Raw genomic sequence first — 23,961 nt, 5'->3', positions numbered from 1 at the left:
ATTCCTTCAAACCCCCCATCGCCAAGATGCTGCCAAACTGTGCCTCGCCATCATGGACAGTCCGTTGTCGGCTGAGTTATTGCCGACTCGCAAGCAGCCGGAGCATTACGGAGACGGACTCGTACACTATTTTATGCAACTCGACATTATGCCTGGCATAAACACGTACAGAACCACTAAACTAGATTCGCGCGTATCAACGGTACAACGTCAGGAGCTTTCTTTTCCCACTGCAAAAGCTTCTCCCCTCACCGTAAAAGTAGTAACTCCCTAGCGTGGAGCTTACAGCAACGAGCTGCCCATTGTTCAACACGAAGACTCCATTCCAATTTGATTATTACTGTTTAGGAAGCTTTTCATCATGAGTGATACCAGTCAGGTTGAGACGGCCCAGTCGACAATCCAGTCGACTGCGCCGTCCATTGACCCGTCTCTCGATGGCAGCGGCGTGTCGAGTGCGAGTGGCGGTACCAGCCCAAGTGGCGGTAACATCAAGATGGACGACCTTTGGGTCGCGTTGCCAAAGCCAGCACAAACTGTCACGACCGAATCGCTGCCTGATCGCGTGAGGAGGATCAGAGTCGACGTCGAGGAGCTCGAAGTCTTTTACAGCATCTCCGTCTCTCCCGGCCGCCACGAACGGCTGCGCCGCTACTTTTCAGATGAGCTCAAGTCCCTATTCAGTCTCGACTTTGAAGCCCTCAACCAGTCGGACAAGGTCGACTTCTTGCTCCTCCGCAACTTCCTCAGGCGCAAGAACCACCAATTGTATGCCCAGAAGGAGGCCAACAAGGAGATCCAACGCTTGATTCCCTTTGCACAGCTCATCACAACGCTGTGCGAAGCTCGCCGAGACGTCGACCCCCTGTCGAATGAGCGGGTCGCCCAGCAACTCGACGACATTGCAAGGCTGGTCAACCAGGTCAAGGACGGCATTGAGAATGACAGAATCAAGATCAGCAAGACGGCTGCTTTCAGAGCTTCCAAGGTGGTCACGGAACTGCGAGGCCATCTCCAGGAATTCTTCAACTTTTATTCATCGTACGATCCCATGTTCGACTGGTGGGCTACCGCGCCGTGGAAGGAAGCCGACTCTGCAATGTCACAATTCATCCCCCTCATCCAGAACAAGTTGGCGGGAATGCACCAGGGAGAGACTGGCGATATCATCGGCGAGCCTCTTGGCAGAGAGGCCTTGCTGGCTGAGTTGGAGGCCGAGATGATTCCCTACTCGCCCGAGGAGCTCATCACTCTAGCCAAGGAACAATTCCACTACTGTGAACTGCAGATGAAGGCAGCCTCTGAGGAGCTTGGCTATGGCGATAACTGGAAGAAGGCTCTCGACTCTGTCAAGAAGCACGCCGTCCCTCCCGGCGAGCAAACAAGCTTTGTAAAGAAGCTCGTCCGCGAGGGTGCCGCTTTTGTCAAGGAGCATGACCTAGTTACCGTCCCGCCGTTGGCAGAAGAGGTGTCTCGCATGACCATGATGAGCCCCGAGATGCAAAAGGTCGCACCCTTCTTCCTAGGTGGACCTCTCATCATGGTTGCCTACCCAACTGCCGATATGCCCCATGAGCTGAAGAAGATGGTGATGCGCGGCAACAACAGGCACTTTGCCCGCGCAACCGCGTTTCACGAGATGATCCCAGGCCATCGCCTCCAGCTCTACATGAGCGAGCGACACAACAGCCACAGGCAAATCTTCACCACGCCGTTCAGCATTGAGGGCTGGGCCATGTACTGGGAGTATGTCTTCTGGGAGCGCGGCGACTTCTTCGAGACGCCCGAAGACCGCATCGGCACCATGTTCTGGAGAATGCACCGCTGCGCCCGCATCATCTTCTCTCTCAAGTTCCATCTCGGACTCATGTCTCCCCAAGAATGCATTGATCTGTTGGTTGAATGGGTTGGCCACGAAAGGTCCACTGCCGAAGGCGAAGTCAGAAGGTCGTTCAACGGCGATTACGGCCCTCTTTACCAGGCCGGTTACATGCTCGGCGCACTGCAGCTGTTTGAGCTGCGCCGAGAAATTTTAGAGAGCAATGCCATGTCTGAGAAGGACTTCAATGACGCGTTCCTCAAGGCCAACTTCATGCCCATCGAACTGTTCCGAGCCCTGGTCCTAGATTTGGAGCTGCATCCGGATTACACGCCCAATTGGAAGTTTAACAAATAAAGGGAACACGCCCTGAACGGGGTTAGTTGACGAGAAGGAAAAGTTGGCATTCATTTTTGGGTTTGGGTTCTCTCGTTGTCGAAGGGGGAGCTTGTACCGTGTCTCTATGCATTTGTTCTTGACTCCGTTTAGCACGTTTTCATACTACAACACACAGCCTCAGCAAGCCGCATAGCGAACAATGATCTACTGGTTAAGTATTTGCTTTCTTCATAGGTATCTAATGTTATATGATGGATGAAATTTTATGAAAGTTGATGTCTCTACTCTAATATATCCTTTCTCAATGCTTGCCAGATTTGTGACATGTACAGCGACACCTTTTCGGGTTGCAGAGTGTAGTAACTGCATGTACCTCGTAGGTGTGAGTTTCTGCAGAGTTGGAAAACTACATGTAGACCAGATAGAATGAATGGTGATCATGTTTCTCTAGAGAGATCAAGTTAAACGTGTGAAACATGAGCAAGAAACATTTGACTCATTAAGAGAGTAACTTTAGAATAACCATTGATACGCCAGATATGCATCCCTTGTAAGTTGATATATTGCTATGCAAAATCATCCGCTTCAAATGTCCACATCCTCCACGTTGAGGAGCTCCAGACCACTATCATATCTCTTTCTCAATCCCCTACTCCCTCTCCACCGCAAGTTTTTCAAGTATTCATGACTACCATACTCGCTACTTGGACCACTGTTAGGCTCACTGAGGAAACTCTGGCTCAATCGCAAGACTCTTTGCAGCTCCTCCTTCATCGAATCCATAGCGTGCTTGGCTTTCTCTCTCTCCTCTTCCATCTGACCCTTCATCCCGCTGTTCTCTATCCGAAGAGCGTGAATGGTATCTTGCGCAACTTGTAGTGAATCGTTGACTCTGTCAATGTCGGCTCTTAGCTCAGAGACTCGCGCATCCCGAAGTGCGAGTGCCGTTCTATGCTGTCTACTCATGGCAGCTGTTTGCCTAGTCAGGGAAACTTCGGTAGCGCTCATTTCTTTGAGGAGGTCTGCGGTTTGAGCGACTGCTTCTTCAATCTTGGCTTCCAGTTCGGCAATGATAGTATCTTTAGCTACTATTAAATCATCCTTCGACTTTCGCCGAGAAGTATGCGTATTCGTAAATTCTCGGTGCTCCTTCTCCATGCGTGCTACGAGCTTTTCAAGCTCTGCGATATCACGAACATAGCCGTCAACCGCGCCTTTGAGTCGGTCGTTACCAACTTCAAGCTCTCTGACACGGTTATCTTTCTCGTCAAGCATGCGGTATACTCCCGCTATCTTTTCATTGAGCTCATCCATGATAGAGACTCGTGAGTCAAGTTGTTTGCGTAGGGATTGCTCAATCTCATGGTACTCATCAAGTGACTCATCATCTTCCTTGGACTTCTTTGCCAACTCTCTCAGACGCATCAAGAGAAGATCCAGCACCTGGGCACCACGAGAAGTGAGCGGTAAAGGAGTTTCTCCCGGTGTGAGATACTCTAGCTCAATACGAGCAGCCCGAAAGCCAGCCGCGAGCGACAAAACCATTTCGCTGGCATCATCGCCGGGAAACCCTAACTCGCTAATGGCAGATGTGAGATGCGAAGCTGCTGCTGCCCTCTCGGACATGGTTTGTAGCAGTAACTGGATCTGACTCTCAACAGCCTCAAGGGTAGAAAAGGCTCTGCTTCTCTCCGGAGGGCCATCTGATAATGCATCGCCAATGCGCGCACCAAGAGCATGATATGAATCCAAAGTTGCCGTCAATCTGTGCACTTCAAAATGCAATGATGCAATCTCCTCTTCAAGTAACTGCTTATCCGGTTCCGGATAACACAACGGAGTATCGCGAGAGGAGGGTGTTGGTGAAGTAGCCCGAAAGCATGGAGATGCAGGCATGCGTGGACTTGTTGCAGGAGGAGTCATGAACAAGGATCTTCCCCTTGCCGGTGTGCTGGCCTGCAACTGTAACATGGTGCTGTCACCGAAATGATCCTCGTCTCGAGCCGTATCCATTAAATCATCGTTTGAGGCATCACTTGATGACTTCGCCCAGCTATAATACTGAGTCACTCCCTCTTTAACCGAGTTTCTCGAAAGCTCGTCTTTGAGCTCTTCAACTTGCCGTTCTAGGGCCCATACTCTCTCTGTGTCCATGATGACCGTTGCATTCTGTAAGTCATAAATCTCATTGTCTCTGGCCCTGACGTCAGCCTTGAGCTGTGCAATCTGTGCCTGAGCTGCCTGTTCTTTGCGCCGCTTCTCCTGTTCAAATTTGTGAAGTAAATCGCGGAGGCCATTGCGTCGCATCCGACGTTCAACACGACCATCAACTGTCTGATGAAGATTGAGAGCCGTATGCCGGCTCTGTCGCGGGGCTGAGCTGGGACTTCTAATGTGGGCGGCTGACCGTCGACTTTTCGGAGTCGCAAGGTATGTGCGCCGCACCATTGGCGTAAGGCCGCTTGAGAGTATAGAAGAGCCCGGATCAAATAACCGAACTCCTCTCTTTCTCCTGGGAGTCTCTGGAGGCGTCAAAACACCGGGAGGCACCTCCGATTTTATAGGTGTGCGCGCACAGCATCGTCGGCTGCGGCGTAACGCAATAGGAAGGTCCAGCTCTTCCATATCGGTGAATTGTTAGATGTATTGGTTTCTTTTCTCTTTTTACTTCAAGAAGACCTTTCTTTTTTTGAATAGTACGAGGATATGAATCAAGACGAGCCGTGTGAACGGATGTTAGAGCATATAGATAAGCCCAGCCGAGAATCTTGGCTTCTACCACTAATATTCAAGATATGTAAACAGGCCTATTGTACACACAACACCCACACACGGCCTAAACCGCGTCAGAGACTTGCCCCTCTCCTATCACAGCCTTGGACGCGCATACATGCGTGTAGCCCTTGCATCAACCCATGCTCGACTCGGGCAGCTTTTGTTTACATTTTGCCTGCTGGGGATTAGCGCCCGAATACATCGGACAGCCGGCCCCACCATCTCCGGCAGAGCCTCTCTTCCAATGATTTGGGCATTTAACGAGGGCTGCATGTCTTAGACCATAGATAGCGGCGGCTTTTATTATAAAAATGTAGCGATAGTAGTAGATACTAGAATAAAGAGATAAAGAGATGGAAGCAGCCAATATTCCCTACCTAGTGGTACACAAGTACTGTCGCGTCTTTTTGTAAAGCGATACTTCTCATCCAGCCATCAACAGACCCCTCGAAGTCAAGGGCGAGCAGAACGTAACCAACGCGTAGCTGAGTGTGGGGAGAGTAGTTGGTAGGTATGAGCCAAACAATGGATATCATGTAAGACAATGCTAGCTGATCATCCACTATAGACCAGCACAAGTGTATTATTGTTGTTGTTGACACGGCATGCACGTGGGTTTTCTTCTCGCCACAAAGACAAAAACAACCTACTGGAAGCCGAATTTGCAATTATGAAGAAAAATAAATAAAGATCAAGACCATCATTCATCTCTACTAATTAGTCTCAGAAATGGTCATGTTGACAATTCCATCGACCTTCCAAGGCTACCCATCGGCATCCAGTCGAAACACCACAACATTGCTGCCGGTATTCGCATACACCATTTTATGATCTTTTATCGTAAGACTATTGACTCATAACGCCATGGAACTATCCTCTTCAATCTCTGACCCCGTGACGTTCAGTAAAAGTGTTGAAATTGAAGGTATATCAGTCGTCACTTGTGGCACCTTCCGACCTCCCGAGCCGCAGATTGCCAGGGAGTCCTGGTACGACAGTACCAATATAAAAGCCAGAGCAAAATTCGGTAATGAGAAGATCAGAACCGCTGAAACTGCAGTAGGTAATGCAGCAGTGGTTACGTTAATGCAGTCACGGGCGGCGGCGCGCTCAGCTTTGTGGTCAATGATAGGGGAGGGCCGCTCGATATAGTCATCAAATTCGGCCTGTTCTGCAGAGTACTGGTTTTTACAGTAGAGTGTGCTGTCATGGTTATCGCGGACAGTGTTATCGTCTTCGTTGGGTGCGACTTCATCATAAAGATGGACTTTCGTGTCAATGTCACTGCCAGCATCACGCAACTCAGGACTGTGGAGAACACTGTCATGACGATTGCAAATGGGAGCATCCGTTTCCGATAATACCAAGGCCTCTGGATAGGTTCTCGGTGCAATTGATAGTATTGCTGCCGAGCGTCATTTGACTGTTGATCATCCATAGATCGCGTATTAGAGCGCCGAGGAGCAGATGGTGGTATTGGTGCCTCATGCGTAGCAGCAGCCTGTCTGTTTTGCTGCTGCACAAGGTAAGCGATATCAAATAGCGGCATCATAATGAAGTCTCTTGGCTAGACTGTGATGCTTTTGTAATCATGAAGGATAGAGTGCATTGCACTCAGATGTATTTGGCCATAAGGAACTTGCATACTTATATACAAATGGAGTGAGTCTACAAGGAATCAGCAGCAAGATGCAAGAACATCATTGCCATCAATTGGCTCCACCATAGAGTCACATTATCACGTCTAATGGTGCATAAATAAGACGACAGGGCAAATATGAGAACAGCAAATATGAGAAGACTACCGCAACAAGACCAGATTGGACCACTCATAATCACGCCTTTGAAAGTAACTGTGATGACGGCCATTGGGAGCTGCGTGTATCCCCAGTCGTGTTGAAAGGGCGAAGGTCATACAGTGACCAGATTGCCATCAGCCACAGGATTTTCTCATTCGGTCACATTGCCAAATAAAGGGAAGATGATTCCCATCAGCTTTCCACATATTTGAAATTGATAATAACACCCGACTTCACTGATTCTCGTACATGATACTTGGCAGCACACCTTGCATTTTAAAAGGACAGCGCCAACTGGTGCGTGAATGAGAACTTCATGACTGCCTTCACACAATATACACGTGCGCGATTCAGTGTTAAATGAAGGTAGTTATAGAGATGACTCACAGGATTATGCAGGAGAAGGCATTGAATACCTGGGATTGTCCAGCACGGAGCGTCTTCGGTATGTTTGTCTGAAGGATTCATGTTGATGTGTCTGAAATGTTGAGATTGATCAATGACTAATACGTGCATGTCGATACCTTGTCCACTTAAGCTCAGTGGCCGGCGCAGGTACATGTACATCTGCTGCAGGGCTTAGCATGGGTGGGAACATGTACATCCTCGTACTTTTTACAGAGATAAGGCTGCATGCACAGATAAGTGCCCAAGATTGCCGAACAACAAGATGGGCATTTACGATCAGGTTGGTATAGATGATTTGATGTCGGGTCCCATGATTAATACGCATGGATGGGTCGTAACGTAACAAATACCGTCAACAGCCCAAGCTTTCGCTTCCAATTTTAGCTGACCGAGCCACCCAGGGCGGGACAATGGCAGGCGGCTAAGGAGCCCTGTAGCGCCTGCTAACGGCCACTAACCGCTTAGCACCGTCCAGCGTCCCTAATGCTCCAGCTGATTCCTCCGGGTTACCACCGATCGGACTGGACCCCATAATATTGACGGCCAAGTCATGCTCATACCCGTCATGCTTCTTTTGCTTCAAACTGATCAAATCCTTTGCTCATTCTGCCTCCTCTGGCCCAGCCTGCCATCCTGAGAAGCCAGAAGATGACGGCGCTTCCAGGTGCCGAATGATCCAGTCTCAACCTGCTCACCAAGGCAATGTCGCCATGGCCGTGCCGGCACGCAAAGTTAAGTTCGTCGCGTCAGATCCCGCCCGCGGCGGTTTGCCCGTGAAACGACGACAGGTCCAGCAGGCCTGTCTGTCGTGCAGGCGCAAGAAGGTATCGTGATGCCTGATTTCTATCACCTGTGCCATATGTCTAGACTTGCGGCTTGCTAACGGCGTTGAAGCGAAAATGCAACCATGCGGAAGATGCCATGGTTGACGACGCTTCCCTTGAAGACCACAAAGTCCTGCTGGAAACGTCACCTTCTCAATCCTCGTGAGGCCTTGCTGTATCACCCCCCAATATTTGCCAAACTTCTAACATTAGGACAAGACCTGGCACTTCTAGATCGTCTCTCACGCCTTCAGTCCGCATGAGGCCGCTTGGCGCAGAGGACGCCGCGACACCAGCCGGCAGAACTGGTCTTAACACTCATCCATCACCTGTCTCACGGCGACCCCTTCCAGGAGCCTTCGGCCATGGCGAAACGCAAGCAAACATACCTGCAGCACAGATTGCGCAGGATATTGCTGCGCGACCACAGTCGTCACGCTTTGTGGGCGACCTGAATCCAGAGGGCATGTTCATGGAGGCAGCAGTTCCGAGCGTGACCCGTGCCTCATCACAGAAAGGAGACGTGGGCATATGGTTTCCAGCGGCTACTACTGGACAGCCGTCCCAGTTCATCACCTCACGCCCTCCACCTGTCATGGACAGCTTTATGCTCCCGTTTGTACGAGAGCATTGCTTATCCTGTCTGCCCCCTGAAGAGGACTATGCCCGATTGAAAGCAGTGTTTTTGCAGAGAGTTCACCCCATCTTTCCCGTCATCCCCGAGGCTGCCCTCAATGGGCCTACAGACAACCCTTCCAGCATCGTGCTACGACAACTTGCTTGTTTGGCAGCCGGCTCTGATCCCCAGATGACTCCATATTTGCGTCTTAAGAATAAAGGCCCCAGTCCACTGCGGCCCTCCGAATTCTCCAGCGCCTTATCCTCCTCGGTCCGTGCCATTTTGGAAACAAGTATTATTCCCGATAGAGTGGTACACATACAAGCGCTCACCATGCTATCCCTCTATACTCAGCCTACATGCGCTGAAGAATCCGATCTACCGGCTCAGCTTGGGGGTAGAGCAATTCACCACATCCAAACCTTGGGGTTACACCTTCTCCGATATGATGGACCGAATTTTGGTGACTTGGAAAATCTCTTTTGCGCAGTTTGGGCGCTAGACAGAATAAATGCCGCCATGTATGGACGGCCGTGTCTGATCCATGAGAGAGATATTGGGGCGGATCTCGACGCTTGTATCAAGAAACGCCAGCCTGCCTTCCGACTTCTGCTATCCGTGGCACAGTGGTTGGATAAGGTGGTGGAGCTGTATCGCCCTGGCCCTAGTGCGCAAGTGTCTGGCTTTGATAAAGTTGCATACATTGATCTCCCTGTTCTCGAAGCAATGATTGTGGACGCAGACGCCCTGAAAGTCCCAACTTCTCTCATTGGTAAGCTCTCCACAGACGAACTATGTGTGGCTATATTTCTGACCAGCTTACTAGCTACCATTGAAACATTTTATCACGCCGTCATAATTCTATCGTGCCGGCTTCCTCGGCCAGGAACAATCATCGCAGCCTCGACATTGCCACCGCCATCTGCCAATGCCCGCCGTTCACTAGCAGCCGAGCGCATCGCGTGCGCAGTACCAAGAGACTGCCTAAGCTCCCTTCCGTTTATTCCCTACGCAGTGTCGCTCGCCCTAAGCGTCGAGTACCGAAAGATGAGGCACAGCCGATTGCCAATGTTTCGCACGCGGGCAATGAACGCCTTTAAAAGAAACTGTGATCTCCTTCGGTCTTATAGCGAACATTACTGGAGCGCCCGAGTCGTCGGTGGGCTTGGAGAGGGCGTCCTAAGAGAAATGGAGCGAGCAGCCAACACGCTGGCTAAGGAGCTCAGTCCTCAGCCAGCCGAAATACCGCCAAAGCCTGTAGTGGATCATCAAGATGCACCAGCCACTCAAGATCGGGGTCCTACACCATCGGGGGACCCCGTGACCATGAATTCTAACCTGGGCTTTGAGAATGTCATTGACTTTTCCGTCATTGACGCGATTTCAGGCCAGGATGTGTTTGGGCATATCGATCCCAATTTTAACCTGGACGCCGTGGAAGATGCCCTGGAAGCAAATCTCGATATTGGTCTTCCGCCTAATTGGGGAGACTGGGGCCAGTTTGCAGCATGAGGATGGTTGTGATGGGATTAGATCGAATGCGCATAGCTTTTATACGTAACCGCTTTTGTATTTAGAGAAGCGCAGGTATCGATTTTGGCTGATAGATACCAGGCGATTTCAGCCGCTATATGACTGGACAGGCCATTCTCATGGCTGACTTGGGATAACATTACCAACTGGTCTATACCACATAGTTTGAGTGTTAGATAACGGATGCTTATATACGTAGCACTATTCAAAGGACAATGTATGCATTTTATCAAGAGCACTTAGTAAAGCATACCAAAAAAGAAAAGAAAAAGAAAAAGAAAAAGAAAGGGAAATTATGTGCAGAATAAGAGTGATGTTGTAACGATGTAGCAAAAAATGAATCTCCGATACTGGGAATCGAACCCAGGGCTGCTCGGCACTCGAAGGATGAGAGCGAGCGATGTTAGCCACTACACCATATCGGATGGATGCTTGTTGTTGAAAGCGGCTGTGCTATTGGCCACTATAGAGCTAGACACAGAGCCTATGCCCATCATGGAGAAGAGATTCGATTTCGCAGCATTCTACAGGCAAGGCATTGGTGATCACTTGAGGGAGAGATCTATGGATATGTAAAAGATGTGTGCCTTTTATTCAGGGTATCAAAATCATGACTCATATCAACATTGACGTATTCTGCACGTCTTGTCATCGCTGAAGCTTGTATAATGCAGACATGTTCCACGCAGTGTGTGATGTTTGGGTATATACAGCAACAAGTACCAATATTTCCACTCTTCTCTTCTTGTATCTTCAAGGTGAGATGCACACAATGATGTGGCATCGTACTAGCCTGGTGATGTTATGTACACCTCAAGAGAAGGGTTAACTATGCCCATTACCATCAAGTGCGCTTAATGCTCGGAGTGGCGACGGTCGATGTGCGGCGTTTCGTTTCGGTGTTCGCTGGACAATGTGCGGTTGCGAGGTATTCGGCGTAGCTGTCCTCTCACAGCTAAAGGCCAACGGCTTCTTCATCTGTACCGGTATTTCATCGCAGTCGTGACGGGCGTAAATTGGGAATTTCGCTTCGAGCTCGAGGTGAGGATCGCTTCACTTCGTAGGCGGCTTAGTGGTGATGTCGGTTGGTTTCCCACGAGCCTGATTCTTCAGCTCGCCGATGAAATGTTTGAAAAATCCATCCGCTCGGCCTCCCGGATTCGGATCCGCTATAGACGGTTCTCGTCAGCCTGATCTCTACTCTCGTGCTGCAAAACTCGCCATCCGTACCTGTAGCTTCTCCCGGCGCTAGCGGCTCGTGCGGATTTCGGCCATGCTGCTTCTCGTTGATCGCGCGGTGAATACGACCGACAGCTCTGTGGAAGCCCGGCTGGCGGAGGATCTGGAGCTGTGCGTGAGCGATAGTTGAGAGGGAGGGAGTCGTGCGCCTGTCAAAAAGCACATACAGTGTCGATGATTCGATCCTCAAAAGCCTGGATGAGCCGCAGCGCGAACAAGTACGGCGACATTGTGTTTTCCTACTGATGTTGCTGGAGGAGGAGGTTCGTGGCTCTTGTTGGTGGCGGGAGGAATTGAGAGGAGGTCTAGCTTAATAATAATTGGAGAGGTACTTGTTACTGGTGTAGAGATTTGTCGCGACGGCGATGCTGAGGTAAAGCTGCATGTACGTACCTTGCTGACAGACGGGCGGAGGATTTTATCAACCTCACTTTTAGATTGTACATGAATACACGTATTACGGCTCCAATATCAAGCAAGGGCAATTGTGCTTCATTTGATGGGGAATAAGTTGTTAAAATTTAATTCACTTTTCTGCTCATACATTGCGGTCTCCTTCGTTTGCAAAGAAGAATCCATCGGGTATTGGTTTAACAGCGCTCATTGAATAAAAAACAGAACTTTTTTCAGCTCATTTCAACGAGTCCAGTTTGTCGTTACTTCTCCCTCCATCAATTTCTAATATCCATTGTCCTTTTTCCTTTTCTTCTCTTTTTTTACTGCTTGTTGAGGTACTGGCCAATGAAGGACTCAAGGTAGGCCTGCTTGCCCAGAGGAACGCCCTCCTTGCGCATAATGTTGTAAGCGGTGGAGAGGTGGAAGAAGACGTTGGGCAGAGCATAGCCGTTGAGGTAGTGGGAGCCGGGCATCTCGAAAGTGCCAGCAGAGCCCATTCCGAGGGTGACGAGCTCGTTCTGGCGCTTGTTGATGACCTCCTTGTCGGCAGTGGCGAGGATCTCCTCCGCCTTGGCGATGCGAGCGTAGCAGTCGGCAAAGGTCTCAACCTCGCCCTCCCAGGCGTGAGGCTCGGCACCGGTCAGACGGGCAACAATCTTGGTCGAGGTGTCGGTGACCATCTTGACCTGGAAGACGAGGGGCAGCATGTCGGGGTGGATGCGAGCGGCGAGGAGAGTGGCGGCATTGGGCGAGGCCTCGCCCAGCTTGAGGATGTTGGTGAGAGACTTGAGGGCGCTCTTAGCCAGGGGAATGGAGGCGTCGTAGAGAGAGTAGCTCATCTTGAATGATTAGGACCTGGTTTGATTGGTAGGATTAAGTTGGTTTGGAAGAGAGAGGATGTGGGATATGATGAGGCAATTGGCAACTTGAATCTCGCAATCCGGAGAGGGAGTGGCCTGGGGTATATATATCAATATTATTGAACCTTGGTCGTTTACTCCGAGCGTATTCAACTTAGACTATACACTATGCCGCACATCAATTCGGGAATATAACGTACAACGTTAATGTCCCTCTCCTGAATTAGCAGGTGGTCTCCGCCTATCCTTCAGTCGAACTAACTACAAACCGCTACTACTCTGATCTGAGACTCGCGATAGTCTGTCACTACCTCGCTCGAATTCCGTATTCCGCCTCCGTCTCCTCTCGCTCCGCTTCTCTCGCAACTGCGGCTTGACTCGACTCGATGGGTCCCCGTACGAGTATCCACGAGCCACTGACCCCCCTCTCTCCTCTTCCAACTCCCCACAGACGGATATCCGAGGGGATCCTCCTAGGTTGCAAGGGATCCTCCATTAGCTGTTGGCCAGAATTGAGGCTGAAAGGCCCGCAACGCAACACGACGCTGGATTACTAATTAGAATCGCATCGAAGCCACTCCCGCCTCCAGTCCAGCCAGAGAGCGGTCAAATCAAAGCGGCGTGTCATTGTCAATCCCTCATGTCACAGGGGAGGGCATGTCTCAGCCGTTGTGGATCAACTGGCGAGCTGTTGTTGTGCATTGTGTGAATACTCGTACATACAGTAGTGCTAGTTCATGCTCACTTGACTAGGATTATGAGGTTTCACGGCAGGCCGAGCCAGTGCGAGCGAGGCCGACGGCCCGAAGGGGGGCAGCTTTTTACATGAATCTGGCCATCTGCATTTACTCTGCACTCCCCCAACACACACAAACTACGACAAGGGACAAGGGACAAGGGCCAATCGAGTAACCCATGGCTCTGTCTCTCCGCACCGGCTCGTCTCTCGCCTCTTTTGCCCTTTTTTCCCTTTCCTCGTCCCTTTTCCCAAAGTGGACAACGGTGCGCTGGACCATGGAAAAATAGCTCTCGGCACTCGGCCATCCAGTCAGCACCGTATTACCACCTCGCGGCTAGATATACGGAGTATCCAATCTCTATCTCCTTAAACAATTGAATGACAAATAGATCCGCGCAAAAGTAGAAAGTGCAACCCTCAAGGACATTGACCAACATGCTTCACTGTCTACGTGCCGAAGGATTCGATCAATATGTGTCACCAAAGCTGAAGGATCCAAGATTGGATTACCAAAGCTGAAGGATTCAAGACTTGGATTACCACGCAGCTGAGACATCAGCAAACAATGACGACTTTTACTCAGCAAACATTTCAGCTTAGAAATTGAAAGACAAAATGTGCGAATGAAACCCTCGAACGGGATTCAGGAGCAACTCATCACCGTCCGCGCTGACATGGTGTTGGACGATCCAGCACAGCACAGCACACAGCACAGTGTTGCTCGCATATTCCGCCTTCTGCTTCGCTTTTTCTTTCATTTGTATTACTGATCAATAAGCCGGACATCAGATCAAGCAGAAACTAGATCTTGTTAGTTCACGACGCTACGCCGCTCGATGCGAGACACGATTCATATTACAAATGCTTCCCAGATAGTGTACAGTACAGTCTCATCCTCCCCTCGCTTTCGCTTTCAGACATTATTGCCAAGCCAATGCCATGGGACCAAAAAGAAAGCCACTTGCGCACACAGCAAATCCAATCCTCACGCCAATTCAAAAAAAGTTACATGAAAATTAAACTCTCTCACTCTCTCTCAAATCAGCCCCAGAGTCGCGTTAAACCTGTCCACCACCTCTCTCGCTCCAGGCAGGGCTGAAGGACTCGCAACCAGCTTATCCAAGCCCATTGCCCGTCGGCCCTCGGGATTGACCCATCGCCGCACCATATCTTCTGTCGGGCGGCCAATGTGCTTTGATTCACCATCGCCGCCTGGGAAGTCGGGTCCTGGTGTGCCATCCAGGAAGGCCTGGCGCTGTCTGACGAGGTATTGTGCGTTGAGCTCTGTGACCGGGCATACGGGAATGTAGAGAACGCTCGAATCAGATTGTCCCTTGTGAACTTTGTCGACGGCATGGATGGCTAAAAGTTGCATTAGTATTTGTGTCCGAAACCTGATGTTAGAGAACGGGAAAGAGGAAAAGACTTACTGTCACAATGCCATGCCACAAAGGCCCCGGGTTTGATCTCGGGTACATGTGTCATGGTCCTTGAAAGCTCCAGGTGAGGATGGAGCTCATCATTGAGCTCTTGTCCATGTCCTGGATGTGCGCCTTGAAGGTCGCTGGTCATATCAGCATCGCCAGTGAATGTCCAGTTCTTCTCATCCAAGAAGGCATCCCCCTTCTTGGTGGCGTCAAGAGGTGTAAAGAATGGCCTCAGAAGTGTGTACGCAGTTGACAGCATCAAAGGATACGTCAACAGAGTACCTTCTTCTGGTGCTACTTGGCTCATAGAGACCCAGCCTTGCCATACTCTAAAAGCACTGCATGCTCCTAGGCCGTTGTGAAGGTCGTTGACGGCATCGATTCTGCCAGAAGCATCCCAGGCATCATATCTCTCCCATCTGCCTTCAAACACTCTATCGTATACATGGCCACGTCCGTATCCGTCCTTTTCCCAGCGCTCGACGCTACCGCCGTCGATGTGAGGGCCGAGTGCAAAGGCTGCATCGCCGGGCTGGCGAATGCGAAGCCTGTCAGCATAGGATAGGGGTATGTCGAGAGAGATCTGGGCACTCGGCGATGACGTGTGCCAAAAGTCTGACATGAGATGCTTTTGTACCCTAAGCATAGATGGGTGTGATCGAGCTTGGATTTGTGGCTCAGACCAGTACAGCTCATACACCTGTGGATCATGAGCCGGGAAAGCTGCCCTTGACCATTAGCCCTCATGTCTTCCCCCTTTCAAAACCAATACGATATATATAAGAGAGAGAACGAGAGAGCAGTCTTACCTCTTGTGTGCGGGTTTTGCTGGACATATTCTTCCACGCGGGCCTTGTATTCCCGCGCTTCGCCCTCGGGTATTACACCATGTACGACCACCACCCCCCTCTTCTTGATCTCCTCCTTGACTTTATTATCCAGCCCGTAGTTTAAGTCAGAAAACTCTACTTGGGGAATAACTGCAGGGCCCTTTTGCGCAATAACCTCGTTTTCCCTCCGCAGCGTCCGCAGCAATCTCGTCCAACTCGCCGCAATCTCCTTCTCCCGACCCCTGACCAGCTCCAACTTGAGCTGTCTGAAGCGATCCGGCAGCGGCGCCTGCTCCACGCCCGACAGCGAGACAAAAGAGTCCGAAATATCCCCCGTCCTCTTCGGCGCCGGTTTTGGCGTCTGCACCGTCGCGAGGCAGCGGTGCAGACGGGGCAGGACGGGAGAGGCCTTGATGAAGCTTGAGCGCAGCATCTTGATGATTTTTTTCCTCGTAATGTTTTTTTTTCTCACAACAACAAAGGGCTTTCAGCACAGAAAATGATGGAATCACATAACCTAAGCCAAGATGAACCAACAAACGACTACCGACAAAGCAAGATTGTCATCATACTATTTATATTGATGGGCTAAAGGCGTCGGTGTTGCTGTTTTGGGGTGGTCCGCGCCCCGCCTCAGCCACGTAAACTCTATCTTTCCCCGACGCTACACGATACCAAACAGCAAACTGGATCCTTTTTTCTTATTTGCTGTGGCCTGATCGAGATTGTAATCGAGGGCGGAATGGGCGGTGGTGCTTTGTCTTGGGGCGGGCTGAGACATGGTTGGATTGCGTCTAAGACGCGAAAGATGGGGGGCAGGAGGAGGCCCGTCGTTTCCGCTTACAAAAAACTTGAAGCAAAGAAGAAAAAAGTAACGTATCCCATCTAATCCAACCCGTTTAGCTAGAAAGAATCAATCTATTAGCTTCTTGCACTATATCACCAATGCTGGAACGTTACAAAGTCATTGCCATAACGCTGGCCAATCTCAAGTTATCACCGAGTGTTTTCGTTCCCCCCTTCTTTTGTCCTTCTCGTCTGCCGTACCCAGCAGCCGTGTAACGAAAAAGCACAAACTCCATCCTTCCGGCCGACACGGATTTCCAATTCGAAACATGATCACATGAGTTACTCTGAAATGGTGCGTATACCCGAATTCATTTATTAAAAATCGTTTTCGAAGGGGGGGAGGGGGAAGGACCTTTGTAAAAAATGACGAGCTGCCGACTTCTTCATGGCGTCATTTGTGTTAAAGACGAAGATTCCCGGGCCTCGTGGTGTTTCTAGCATAGTCATCCGGTCACATGGACAGCGAGCTACATGATATAGCCTAAAAGAATGCTTCTTTGACGTTCCATTGTGTCGTTGCAAGATGAGATTTTAGAAAGTTCGGTGCAGGCGAGAGCTGCAATGGCCGCTTCTAGGAAGGAATGAAACGTCCCCAAAAAGGGAACTTCGTGTGTCGACGGGCGCCCTGTGGTGGATATGATCGAGACAAGATGTCTTGCTTCCTCATCTCCGAGATATCGTGAAGTCTTCAAGTCAAACATTGGGAGGAGCGGGAGAGAGAGCACGGCTCTTATAACATCTAAAACTCCGTTATAAAACTCCGTATATACATCCCGGCAATTTTTTTCCAACTCATTTTTTCTCTAAACATCATATATCATGAGCTCAAAAAAAAGCTTACCAAAAACCTTCGAACATAAAGCATGTCCCAGCCACAAGAGCCTCAACCCTCGTCTACTATCCCTCTCATGCCACATCGCCAAACTAAATAGCACTCTCATAATTAATCGACGGGAAATTAGGATAATTCGCCGGCATGTCTATATTAGGCAAATCCGCTCTCCACACTCCAGCCACGAACCACTTACTCCAATCCGCATCCCGCCGGTGCTCCCACCCCCTCATCAGCCACACCATCCTCCTCCGCTTGGGTTCTCCAAAAAGATTATAGCCTAATAGAGCCTAATAGCTCTCTCTCTCTTTCTCGTCTGATGTTTCTTTCTCATTCTCAGTCTCATCGTGAAAGGCTCTCACTCTCACTCACACCATCCCAGTATAAGCATCTCATCTCTCATCCGTAATCTCAACACCACCACCCGTATAAGTGCCATCCATCATGACCTTAACCAACCCTCCCCCAACCCTCAAAATCTCCCTCCCCCAAATCGCCCAACTCATCGACCACTCCCTCCTCCACCCCACCCTCTCCGACCCCGACCTCCGGTCCGGCCTCCTCCTCGCCCGCTCCGCCTCCGTCGCCTCCGCCTGCGTAAAGCCCTACGCCGTGCCCCTCGCCCGCTCCCTCCTCGCCGACTCCCCTGTCCGCGTCTGCACCGTCGTCGGCTTCCCCCACGGCTCCTCCTCCGCCTCCGTCAAGATCACAGAGGCCGCCGAGGCCGTCTCCTCCGGCGCCACCGAGATCGACATGGTCATCAACGTCGGCAAGGCCCTCGGCGGGGACTGGGCCTATGTCGAGCACGAGGTCGAGGCCGTCAACCGCCTCGTCACTGCAAAGGGCGCCATACTAAAGGTCATTTTCGAAAACGACTACTTGCAGGACGAGCATATTGTTCGGTTGTGTCAGATTTGCACCGACTTGGGCGTGGCGTTTGTCAAGACGAGCACGGGCTATGGCTTTGTGAAGCAGCCCAATGGGTTTTATAGCTACCGGGGCGCTACGCCGCATCATCTCAAGCTCATGAGGAAACATGCCGGCCCAAACGTGCAGATCAAGGCTGCGGGCGGTGTCAGAACTCTGGATGAGCTAATCTATGTCGTGTCGCTGGGAGTAACAAGGATCGGTGCCAGCGCTACCGAGGCAATCCTGGAAGAAGCCAAAGTCAGAGGCATCGGTGAGGCTGAAGTTGAAGTTGAAGTCAAGGTCCCTCCAAGTCTGCAGGATGGAACATATTGATGCCACCGCAAGTTTGAGCGCTGTGTCAAGTTTGACAAGTATCGGAGTAGAGAAACATAATTATCTATTAAAAAGAGTAAAACAGCACCAGGCGCAGCTCCGCATGATATGTATGCAAGACTTTCATATTCCTTTAAGCTTCTTCTTTCTCTTCCCCTTTCCTGTTTCTGCTCAGCCATCATCACTGATGAAGAAACTCCGGGATACCCAAAAAAGGATAGGAAAGAGCTGTATGACGAAACAAAAAGAGGTAAAAAGAGGTCAAGATTGTAAAAAAAAAACAAAAAAGTATCGCTCAGCCAAAACATCAAGCCGCCAGCTTCATGCCCTGTTCTCGATCCCCATGTATCCCTAACAAAAACAACATCATGTCCGTACACCGATCCTCTCTACTCTCCAGGCATAACAGGTATTTGTAATGTACAAACCAAAGATACGCTCTCGTTAAAAATAAGATATGGGTGGTCGTGTAATAAAAAAAAAATAGTTTTAAATAAAATGCTCACGGCGCCAGTTCGACGCCATCGTTATTCGAAATTCCATTTTTCGCTTTCATCGCCTCCTTCTTCTTCTTCTTCTTTCTTCGCAGCCCAAAATGCTTTCTTACTCGGTATCTTGGTTTGCGCGCCTCACCTTCTCTCTCAAATCTCTGTTTTCAGTTTCCAAGCCGCCGAGTCGCTGCCTTGCCGCCTGCCTGTCCTGGTTGCGCCCTTCTCGCTCCATCTTCAGCTTGTACTCCATATCCCGGAGCCTGAGTAGCCAGCGATTGTCGTTCTGGCTAACCGACCCGTCGGAGTTTGACGCATCCATGAGGCCGAGTCCAGCCCTTGACGACGATACTGGAATTCCAGAAGCGGACGGAGCACGCACGGCGGATGACGCCCTGCTCTTGGAAGGACGATCGCCAGTTCCACGAGAAGCCGACGGCGAACCGGCACTGGCCTCGGAGCCTGCTCCAGGAATTTGATGAGCCGCACGAGCACGAACATCATTAGCAGTCCTCAGTGTGGCATTCTCCACCTTGAGCTGACGATATGCCTCTTCGAGACGTAGCATCCGGTTCGACGCCTCGTGAGAGCCCAGCGACCCAGTGGCAACAGAGTTGCGAACCATGGTCTCTAGTCGATCAAGCTTCTTGATTCGCACATCCAGGTTGTTCTCGAGAGCTTGGTACTCGCGATAGAGGTCCTTCTCAACTGACTTGATCTTTGTCTGCAGCGCCGCGAACATGCCCTCAATGGTCTTAACAGCGGACAAGAGATTCTTGGTAAATCCCGGCAGGCGACTCGCGATGACTTCAAGCGTCGGCACAACTTGCCGGTCCACGAGTGTGTTGTTGTTGGCCCATTCTCGGCCGCAGAGTGTGCTCAGCTTGTGCCACAGAAGAAGTAGCAGCTCGTTCCTCTCCAGCAGCTGCTCGCGGGCAGTCTGCTCCAACACGGCAAGCTTCCGGCGATCCTGGCCTCTGGTAGCTTCCAGTTCGCTAATGCGGACATCTTGCGTGCTGGCCGTTCGAGTGAGATGCTGGTGCGTCTTCTGGAACGACTCGAATTGGGACTTGGTATTGCGGTGGGCAACCCGCTCCTTTTCAAGCAGCTCGGTGATTTTGCGAGTTTCCAGGGCATGCGACTCCAATAGTGAATCGCGCTGCTTGATGATTCGGTCCTTCTCGACCAATGCCGCTTTAGAGGTGTCAAGTTCACGAACAGTGTTCTCAAGCTCACGCTGCATCCGTGCAATAGACTGTGGGAGTGGCTTCACGTTAGTACAAGAACAAACTGAAAAGAGAAAAAAGGCGGCATCTTTGTACCTTTAGCAGCGAAGAGCGGGTGCCGTTCAGGTCACCCAAAGCTTCCCTCAAGTTATTCTCCAGCTCCAGCAACCTCTCCTTCCACTCGGTGGCCTCCACCTCACGAGATGACAAGCTTTTACGCAGCCGCTTGACCTCGTCCTTGGCGCTGGCATTCTCTCGTTGAAGGTTGGCAAATATCTGCTGGACATCGGCATCCTTCTTGGTGGTGACGTCCTCCCATTGGGCGCGCTCCTCTTGCATCCGGTTATCCAGCTCTTTGACTCGCTCTTTTTCATCTTCCAGGCTTCTCTCCAAGTTAGAAAGGGCGGCCTCTAGATCGCCAATGCGAATTTTGTCCGCCTCCTGCTCTTCTCGAAGGAACGAAATCTCGCCCTGAGATGACTCCTGTTGGACGGAAAGGCGTTGGTTCTTTTCGTTGGATTCCAGTAGCTTCTGCTCCAATTCTTCCAGCTCCTTGTTGGAAGATTCTTGCTCCTGCTCCAGGTGTTGGATGCGATGTGTCTGGTTAGCTTGCTCCTCTTCTAGCTGCTGAATGTGCTGAAGCTTATGCTCCTGCTCGTCTTCAAGGCCAAGGAGGGCTTCGCTCATCTGTCGCATCTCCTTCTGCAAGCTCTCAAAGTTTTCGGATCTGTCACTCAGATCAGCCTGCAGCCGCTGAACTTCTGCCTCTAGCGCATCAATCTCGGCCTGAGCCTCACTGCGAAGGTCCTCAAAGTTGGCCTCCATTTCACCATGCTCTCTCAATGCTTCGTCGCGCTCTGACTGCAGCGCAATCAGGTCGTTGGTCGCGTTGTCGAGCTCCTCCTGCATGCTCATGAGGGCCTCATCTGCCTCACGCTTCTGGTTAATAGCAAGCTCAAAGTCGGCCATGCAGCTCTCCAACTCCCGCTGCAGGTCCTGGTTCTGCAGCTTCACCTCGCTAACTTTGTCGCGCAGCTCGGCCATTTTGTTTTCCATGTCCTCGCGCTCTGCCTCGTCCTCCGCTGTCAGCTGCCTAGTCCGAACACTATTCCTCGAGTTCGGTCTCTCGAGAGCGCCTGCACGAGATGCAGACCGCTCCAAGAGACTGTCAATAGTGGAGGGAGCAGGACCACCGCGTCGCTGAGCCATCTTGAGATCCTCGATTTCCTGGTACAGTCGTTCTTTTTCACGGTTTCTGGAAGTCAGCATAGAGGTTTGGGCTCCAACCTCACGACGAAGTTCAGCATTCTCGTGACGCAGTTGCTCGCTCTCCCGCCGCAGTTCGTCGACCAAGGTACTGGCCGCACTGAAGTTGGCGTGAGAACCATCGGCATCGCCAGACACGCTGGACATGGGCCTGCCCGGCGAAGCACCTCGGTCTCGTGGTTTCTTGGTGATGTTGTAAATATTGGTCGTATGATGCAGCATGCCCGAACCAGCGCCAGACATCTCCTTCTTGAGCCGGAACACTTCATCCCGTAGTTTCCTGTTGTCCTCATCCGACTGCTCTCTGCGCGCAGTCTCCTGCTCCAACAAGTCCTTCCAGACGTCTGCTTCCTCCTGGCGGCCGAAAGCGTCGCTTCCAGACCGCTCGCCGAGCGTCTTGACAATATCTGACAGTTTCTTCTTCTCCGACTCCCTATCCTGAGTCTCACTCCGGAGCCTTTCAATCTCAGTGGCGTACGTTTCGACACGTTCTCGCAAGAACATGAGCTCCTCTTCCCGCTCTTGAGCCTCCTCGTTGTACATCTTGGCGGTTTGGTCCGTCGAAGAGGCACCGCTGCGAGCAGTGCTCGGTCTCTCTTCATCCTCCTTCTCCTTCTTTTCTAGTTCCTTGACTCGTTTCCGGAGAATCTTGTTGTCTCGCGTCGTTATTGCGAGATTCGTTCTCAGCTCAACGTTCTCGGATATCATCTCCTTAAGACCTTCTTCCGACAAGGTGTCGAGCCTTTTGCTCAAGAACATGACTTTGAGTTTCAGGTCAAAATTTTCTTTAGAGAGTCTCTCAATAGTGCTGCTCTGCTCCTTTAGCGTCCAGGTCTTGCCGGTGCCTTTACCTGTAGCCTTGGAGCTGTTAATCGCGGTGGCGGTAGAGCCAGACAATCGTGGGGTTTGTAGGCCATTTTGGAATTTGAACTCTTTCGCAACCGAGTCCGGGACGTGGACGTTCTTAACGTGCTGGGCGATGACGGTATCCGTAGGAGCTGTGCTCATGCTATCTTTGGCCTTGGGCGTCACCATCTTGTAATTGCTCTCTCTTCCTCGGGTAGGAGTATCCACCTCGGCCAGCGGTTCTAGCTGGCGCGTATTGTCGCCAAACTCATCAGTACCGAGACCGGAGGTCATGCTGCCCATGCTTATAGTTCGCAACAGATTAGAGGGAGATCGAGACATGCCCGTATTTGGTACCGCTCCGCCGGAATGTAGCGCATAGTCGAGTCCCAGCCCTACAGTGCCCACAGTAGCATCGCTATCTTCCTGCGATTCGGGATTGGTCACGAAGGACGAGGTCGAGGATCGCTGGCTGCTGAAGCGGCCACTGCGCACATACTTGGGGCGCTTGTTGCGCAGGGCAAGCCCAGTAGGGCCACCGGGAAAGGAGGAAGCATCATGGGCATCGATGCTAAATACAAGGGAATCGTCCTGTCCGGTTTTGTCGTTCTCTTGTTGTGGGACCTTGGGAGTGTTCTGTTTGCTCGTGCTGCGGGAGATGTTACGAGCGGCAGCTGCTGCTGCAGGCGAGGAGTCAAACCTCTCTAGACTGGATGTGGTGTTGCTCGCTCTAGTCAAATCATCTTCAGACTCCGGATTGAATTCAAACTCGTTTGTGTACTCCGGTCTCGATCTGTAGCTCGAATCGTATCTCAACTGGGGTCTGGACTGCGACGACTCAGGCCGGGCTGAGCTCCTAGAAGGCTGCGCAGATCGTTTGGCGGGCGAGTCGAAGACAAAGCTGTCATCGGCAGTCGCCCCAGCACCCGCAGAGCCGGTAGGAATTGGCGACAACGACGGGAGGAAGCTCGATTCCATATCCTTAAGATGTTCTCTGACTGCGTCCTCCGAAATGGTGTCGTCCGGGCTCAGCGTCGGCTCCAAAGCGGTCGTCTCGAAATAGCTGAGGTCTCCTTGGCCCGCGGGCGAACCCCCGCCAGCTTTGGGCCGAGAGGAAGCTTGCGCCGACGCTGGGGAGAGCCTGCTACTGGGATTAGGGGGCATCGAAGCATGTTTGGGAGGCGCCGGCGCATTCTCCTGCTGGTCGGATCGCGAGCGCGCGCTCATCGTCGTCGGGTCTGCTGTCTGGCCATTGTCGGTTGGGACGCGCCGGGAGGTGGAGGGGAGCGATTCAGGCTCCTGGGCGGTGTTCTCATCCACGCCAGCCATGGTGCATCTTGCGGCTTTGTTTCTGTCTCAGCCAGGGCGTGTGAGAGACACGAGGGAGGCGAGGTGCTAGCAGAAAGAACTAGCAAACAACAGGTGTTGAGCAGGAGGCGAGCGAGTAGGGAGAACGGCCAAGTTTGCCAGCTTGATGCGAGCTCAACGCATTGATCCAACGCCTGATCAAGCAGAAAGTGTCCCAAGGGCAAGATGGCCTGCAGCTCCAGTGCTTGCACGCGCTAAGGCCGCGGGAACCAGTGGAATTCTAGAGCGAATTAGGGG

The 23,961-nt window shown here is 51.3% G+C and overlaps 10 protein-coding genes and 1 non-coding gene across 11 annotated transcripts; 3 read left to right on the top strand and 8 right to left on the bottom strand.

Moving 5' to 3' along the window:
- Positions 1-221: 221 nt before the first annotated feature.
- V8C40DRAFT_199263 (uncharacterized protein) lies at positions 222-2,281 on the top strand. The gene has a single exon (XM_083211962.1). The coding sequence runs from the start codon at positions 362-364 to the stop codon at positions 2,174-2,176; it is 1,815 nt and encodes a 604-aa protein (XP_083074029.1). The 5' UTR covers positions 222-361; the 3' UTR covers positions 2,177-2,281.
- Positions 2,282-2,637: 356 nt separating this feature from the next.
- On the bottom strand, positions 2,638-4,889 carry V8C40DRAFT_242173 (uncharacterized protein). Its single transcript, XM_083215172.1, has one exon. It carries the CDS (start codon positions 4,781-4,783, stop codon positions 2,744-2,746), a length of 2,040 nt encoding a protein of 679 aa, XP_083074028.1. The 5' UTR covers positions 4,784-4,889; the 3' UTR covers positions 2,638-2,743.
- An 898-nt stretch (positions 4,890-5,787) lies between these two features.
- Positions 5,788-6,485, bottom strand: V8C40DRAFT_264756 (uncharacterized protein; the record flags this gene model as incomplete). The annotated part of the gene is made up of 2 exons (XM_083219568.1): positions 5,788-6,241; positions 6,298-6,485. 2 exons carry the CDS (start codon positions 6,483-6,485, stop codon positions 5,788-5,790), a joined length of 642 nt encoding a protein of 213 aa, XP_083074027.1.
- A 61-nt stretch (positions 6,486-6,546) lies between these two features.
- On the bottom strand, positions 6,547-7,213 carry V8C40DRAFT_242172 (uncharacterized protein). Its single transcript, XM_083215171.1, has one exon. It carries the CDS (start codon positions 6,800-6,802, stop codon positions 6,602-6,604), a length of 201 nt encoding a protein of 66 aa, XP_083074026.1. The 5' UTR covers positions 6,803-7,213; the 3' UTR covers positions 6,547-6,601.
- A 494-nt stretch (positions 7,214-7,707) lies between these two features.
- Positions 7,708-10,417, top strand: V8C40DRAFT_242170 (putative transcription factor). The gene is made up of 4 exons (XM_083215170.1): positions 7,708-7,964; positions 8,035-8,126; positions 8,184-9,355; positions 9,410-10,417. Exons 1-4 carry the CDS (start codon positions 7,812-7,814, stop codon positions 10,093-10,095), a joined length of 2,103 nt encoding a protein of 700 aa, XP_083074025.1. The 5' UTR covers positions 7,708-7,811; the 3' UTR covers positions 10,096-10,417.
- A 41-nt stretch (positions 10,418-10,458) lies between these two features.
- V8C40DRAFT_t93 lies at positions 10,459-10,541 on the bottom strand. Its single transcript has one exon. It is a non-coding gene; the product is annotated as a tRNA-Glu (tRNA).
- Positions 10,542-10,884: 343 nt separating this feature from the next.
- Positions 10,885-11,695, bottom strand: V8C40DRAFT_199224 (uncharacterized protein). Its single transcript, XM_083211961.1, has 3 exons — positions 11,523-11,695; positions 11,347-11,458; positions 10,885-11,285 (listed from the first exon to the last, which is right to left on the bottom strand). The coding sequence occupies exons 1-3, from the start codon at positions 11,583-11,585 to the stop codon at positions 11,170-11,172; spliced, it is 291 nt and encodes a 96-aa protein (XP_083074024.1). The 5' UTR covers positions 11,586-11,695; the 3' UTR covers positions 10,885-11,169.
- Position 11,696: 1 nt separating this feature from the next.
- Positions 11,697-12,793, bottom strand: V8C40DRAFT_199223 (DUF1993 domain-containing protein). The gene has a single exon (XM_083211960.1). It carries the CDS (start codon positions 12,588-12,590, stop codon positions 12,072-12,074), a length of 519 nt encoding a protein of 172 aa, XP_083074023.1. The 5' UTR covers positions 12,591-12,793; the 3' UTR covers positions 11,697-12,071.
- A 1,403-nt stretch (positions 12,794-14,196) lies between these two features.
- On the bottom strand, positions 14,197-15,618 carry V8C40DRAFT_242161 (uncharacterized protein). The gene is made up of 3 exons (XM_083215169.1): positions 15,587-15,618; positions 14,781-15,500; positions 14,197-14,712 (listed from the first exon to the last, which is right to left on the bottom strand). The coding sequence occupies exons 2-3, from the start codon at positions 15,421-15,423 to the stop codon at positions 14,387-14,389; spliced, it is 969 nt and encodes a 322-aa protein (XP_083074022.1). The 5' UTR covers positions 15,424-15,500; positions 15,587-15,618; the 3' UTR covers positions 14,197-14,386.
- Positions 15,619-17,591: 1,973 nt separating this feature from the next.
- On the top strand, positions 17,592-18,967 carry V8C40DRAFT_242159 (2-deoxyribose-5-phosphate aldolase). The gene has a single exon (XM_083215168.1). It carries the CDS (start codon positions 17,733-17,735, stop codon positions 18,528-18,530), a length of 798 nt encoding a protein of 265 aa, XP_083074021.1. The 5' UTR covers positions 17,592-17,732; the 3' UTR covers positions 18,531-18,967.
- On the bottom strand, positions 18,498-23,874 carry V8C40DRAFT_242158 (uncharacterized protein). The gene is made up of 2 exons (XM_083215167.1): positions 20,341-23,874; positions 18,498-20,273 (listed from the first exon to the last, which is right to left on the bottom strand). Exons 1-2 carry the CDS (start codon positions 23,683-23,685, stop codon positions 19,134-19,136), a joined length of 4,485 nt encoding a protein of 1,494 aa, XP_083074020.1. The 5' UTR covers positions 23,686-23,874; the 3' UTR covers positions 18,498-19,133.
- Between the last annotated feature and the right edge of the window lie 87 nt (positions 23,875-23,961).

Source organism: Trichoderma camerunense, assembly GCF_050948025.1.
Source record: "Trichoderma camerunense strain CBS 138272 chromosome Unknown V8C40scaffold_7, whole genome shotgun sequence".
Lineage (NCBI taxonomy): Eukaryota > Fungi > Ascomycota > Sordariomycetes > Hypocreales > Hypocreaceae > Trichoderma > Trichoderma camerunense.
Note: the sequence above shows the minus strand (reverse complement) of the source record. Positions and strands in the feature narration are given on the sequence as shown.

Excerpts from the sequence above, each read along its gene's own strand:
- V8C40DRAFT_242170 (XM_083215170.1), top strand. The coding sequence starts at position 7,812 with ATGATCCAGTCTCAACCTGCTCACCAAGGCAATGTCGCCATGGCCGTG. Across the intron at positions 7,965-8,034 it reads TGTCGTGCAGGCGCAAGAAG|CGAAAATGCAACCATGCGGA; the intron begins GTATCGTGATGC and ends ACGGCGTTGAAG. Across the intron at positions 8,127-8,183 it reads ACGTCACCTTCTCAATCCTC|ACCTGGCACTTCTAGATCGT; the intron begins GTGAGGCCTTGC and ends CATTAGGACAAG.
- V8C40DRAFT_199263 (XM_083211962.1), top strand. The coding sequence starts at position 362 with ATGAGTGATACCAGTCAGGTTGAGACGGCCCAGTCGACAATCCAGTCG.
- V8C40DRAFT_242161 (XM_083215169.1), bottom strand. The coding sequence starts at position 15,423 with ATGCTTAGGGTACAAAAGCATCTCATGTCAGACTTTTGGCACACGTCA. Across the intron at positions 14,713-14,780 it reads TGTGGCATGGCATTGTGACA|CCATCCATGCCGTCGACAAA; the intron begins GTAAGTCTTTTC and ends TGCAACTTTTAG.
- V8C40DRAFT_242158 (XM_083215167.1), bottom strand. The coding sequence starts at position 23,685 with ATGGCTGGCGTGGATGAGAACACCGCCCAGGAGCCTGAATCGCTCCCC. Across the intron at positions 20,274-20,340 it reads CCCGCTCTTCGCTGCTAAAG|TCTATTGCACGGATGCAGCG; the intron begins GTACAAAGATGC and ends CCACTCCCACAG.
- V8C40DRAFT_242172 (XM_083215171.1), bottom strand. The coding sequence starts at position 6,802 with ATGGCCGTCATCACAGTTACTTTCAAAGGCGTGATTATGAGTGGTCCA.
- V8C40DRAFT_199223 (XM_083211960.1), bottom strand. The coding sequence starts at position 12,590 with ATGAGCTACTCTCTCTACGACGCCTCCATTCCCCTGGCTAAGAGCGCC.
- V8C40DRAFT_242173 (XM_083215172.1), bottom strand. The coding sequence starts at position 4,783 with ATGGAAGAGCTGGACCTTCCTATTGCGTTACGCCGCAGCCGACGATGC.
- V8C40DRAFT_199224 (XM_083211961.1), bottom strand. The coding sequence starts at position 11,585 with ATGTCGCCGTACTTGTTCGCGCTGCGGCTCATCCAGGCTTTTGAGGAT. Across the intron at positions 11,459-11,522 it reads AGGATCGAATCATCGACACT|ATCCTCCGCCAGCCGGGCTT; the intron begins GTATGTGCTTTT and ends GCACAGCTCCAG. Across the intron at positions 11,286-11,346 it reads AGCGCCGGGAGAAGCTACAG|CGGATCCGAATCCGGGAGGC; the intron begins GTACGGATGGCG and ends AACCGTCTATAG.
- V8C40DRAFT_242159 (XM_083215168.1), top strand. The coding sequence starts at position 17,733 with ATGACCTTAACCAACCCTCCCCCAACCCTCAAAATCTCCCTCCCCCAA.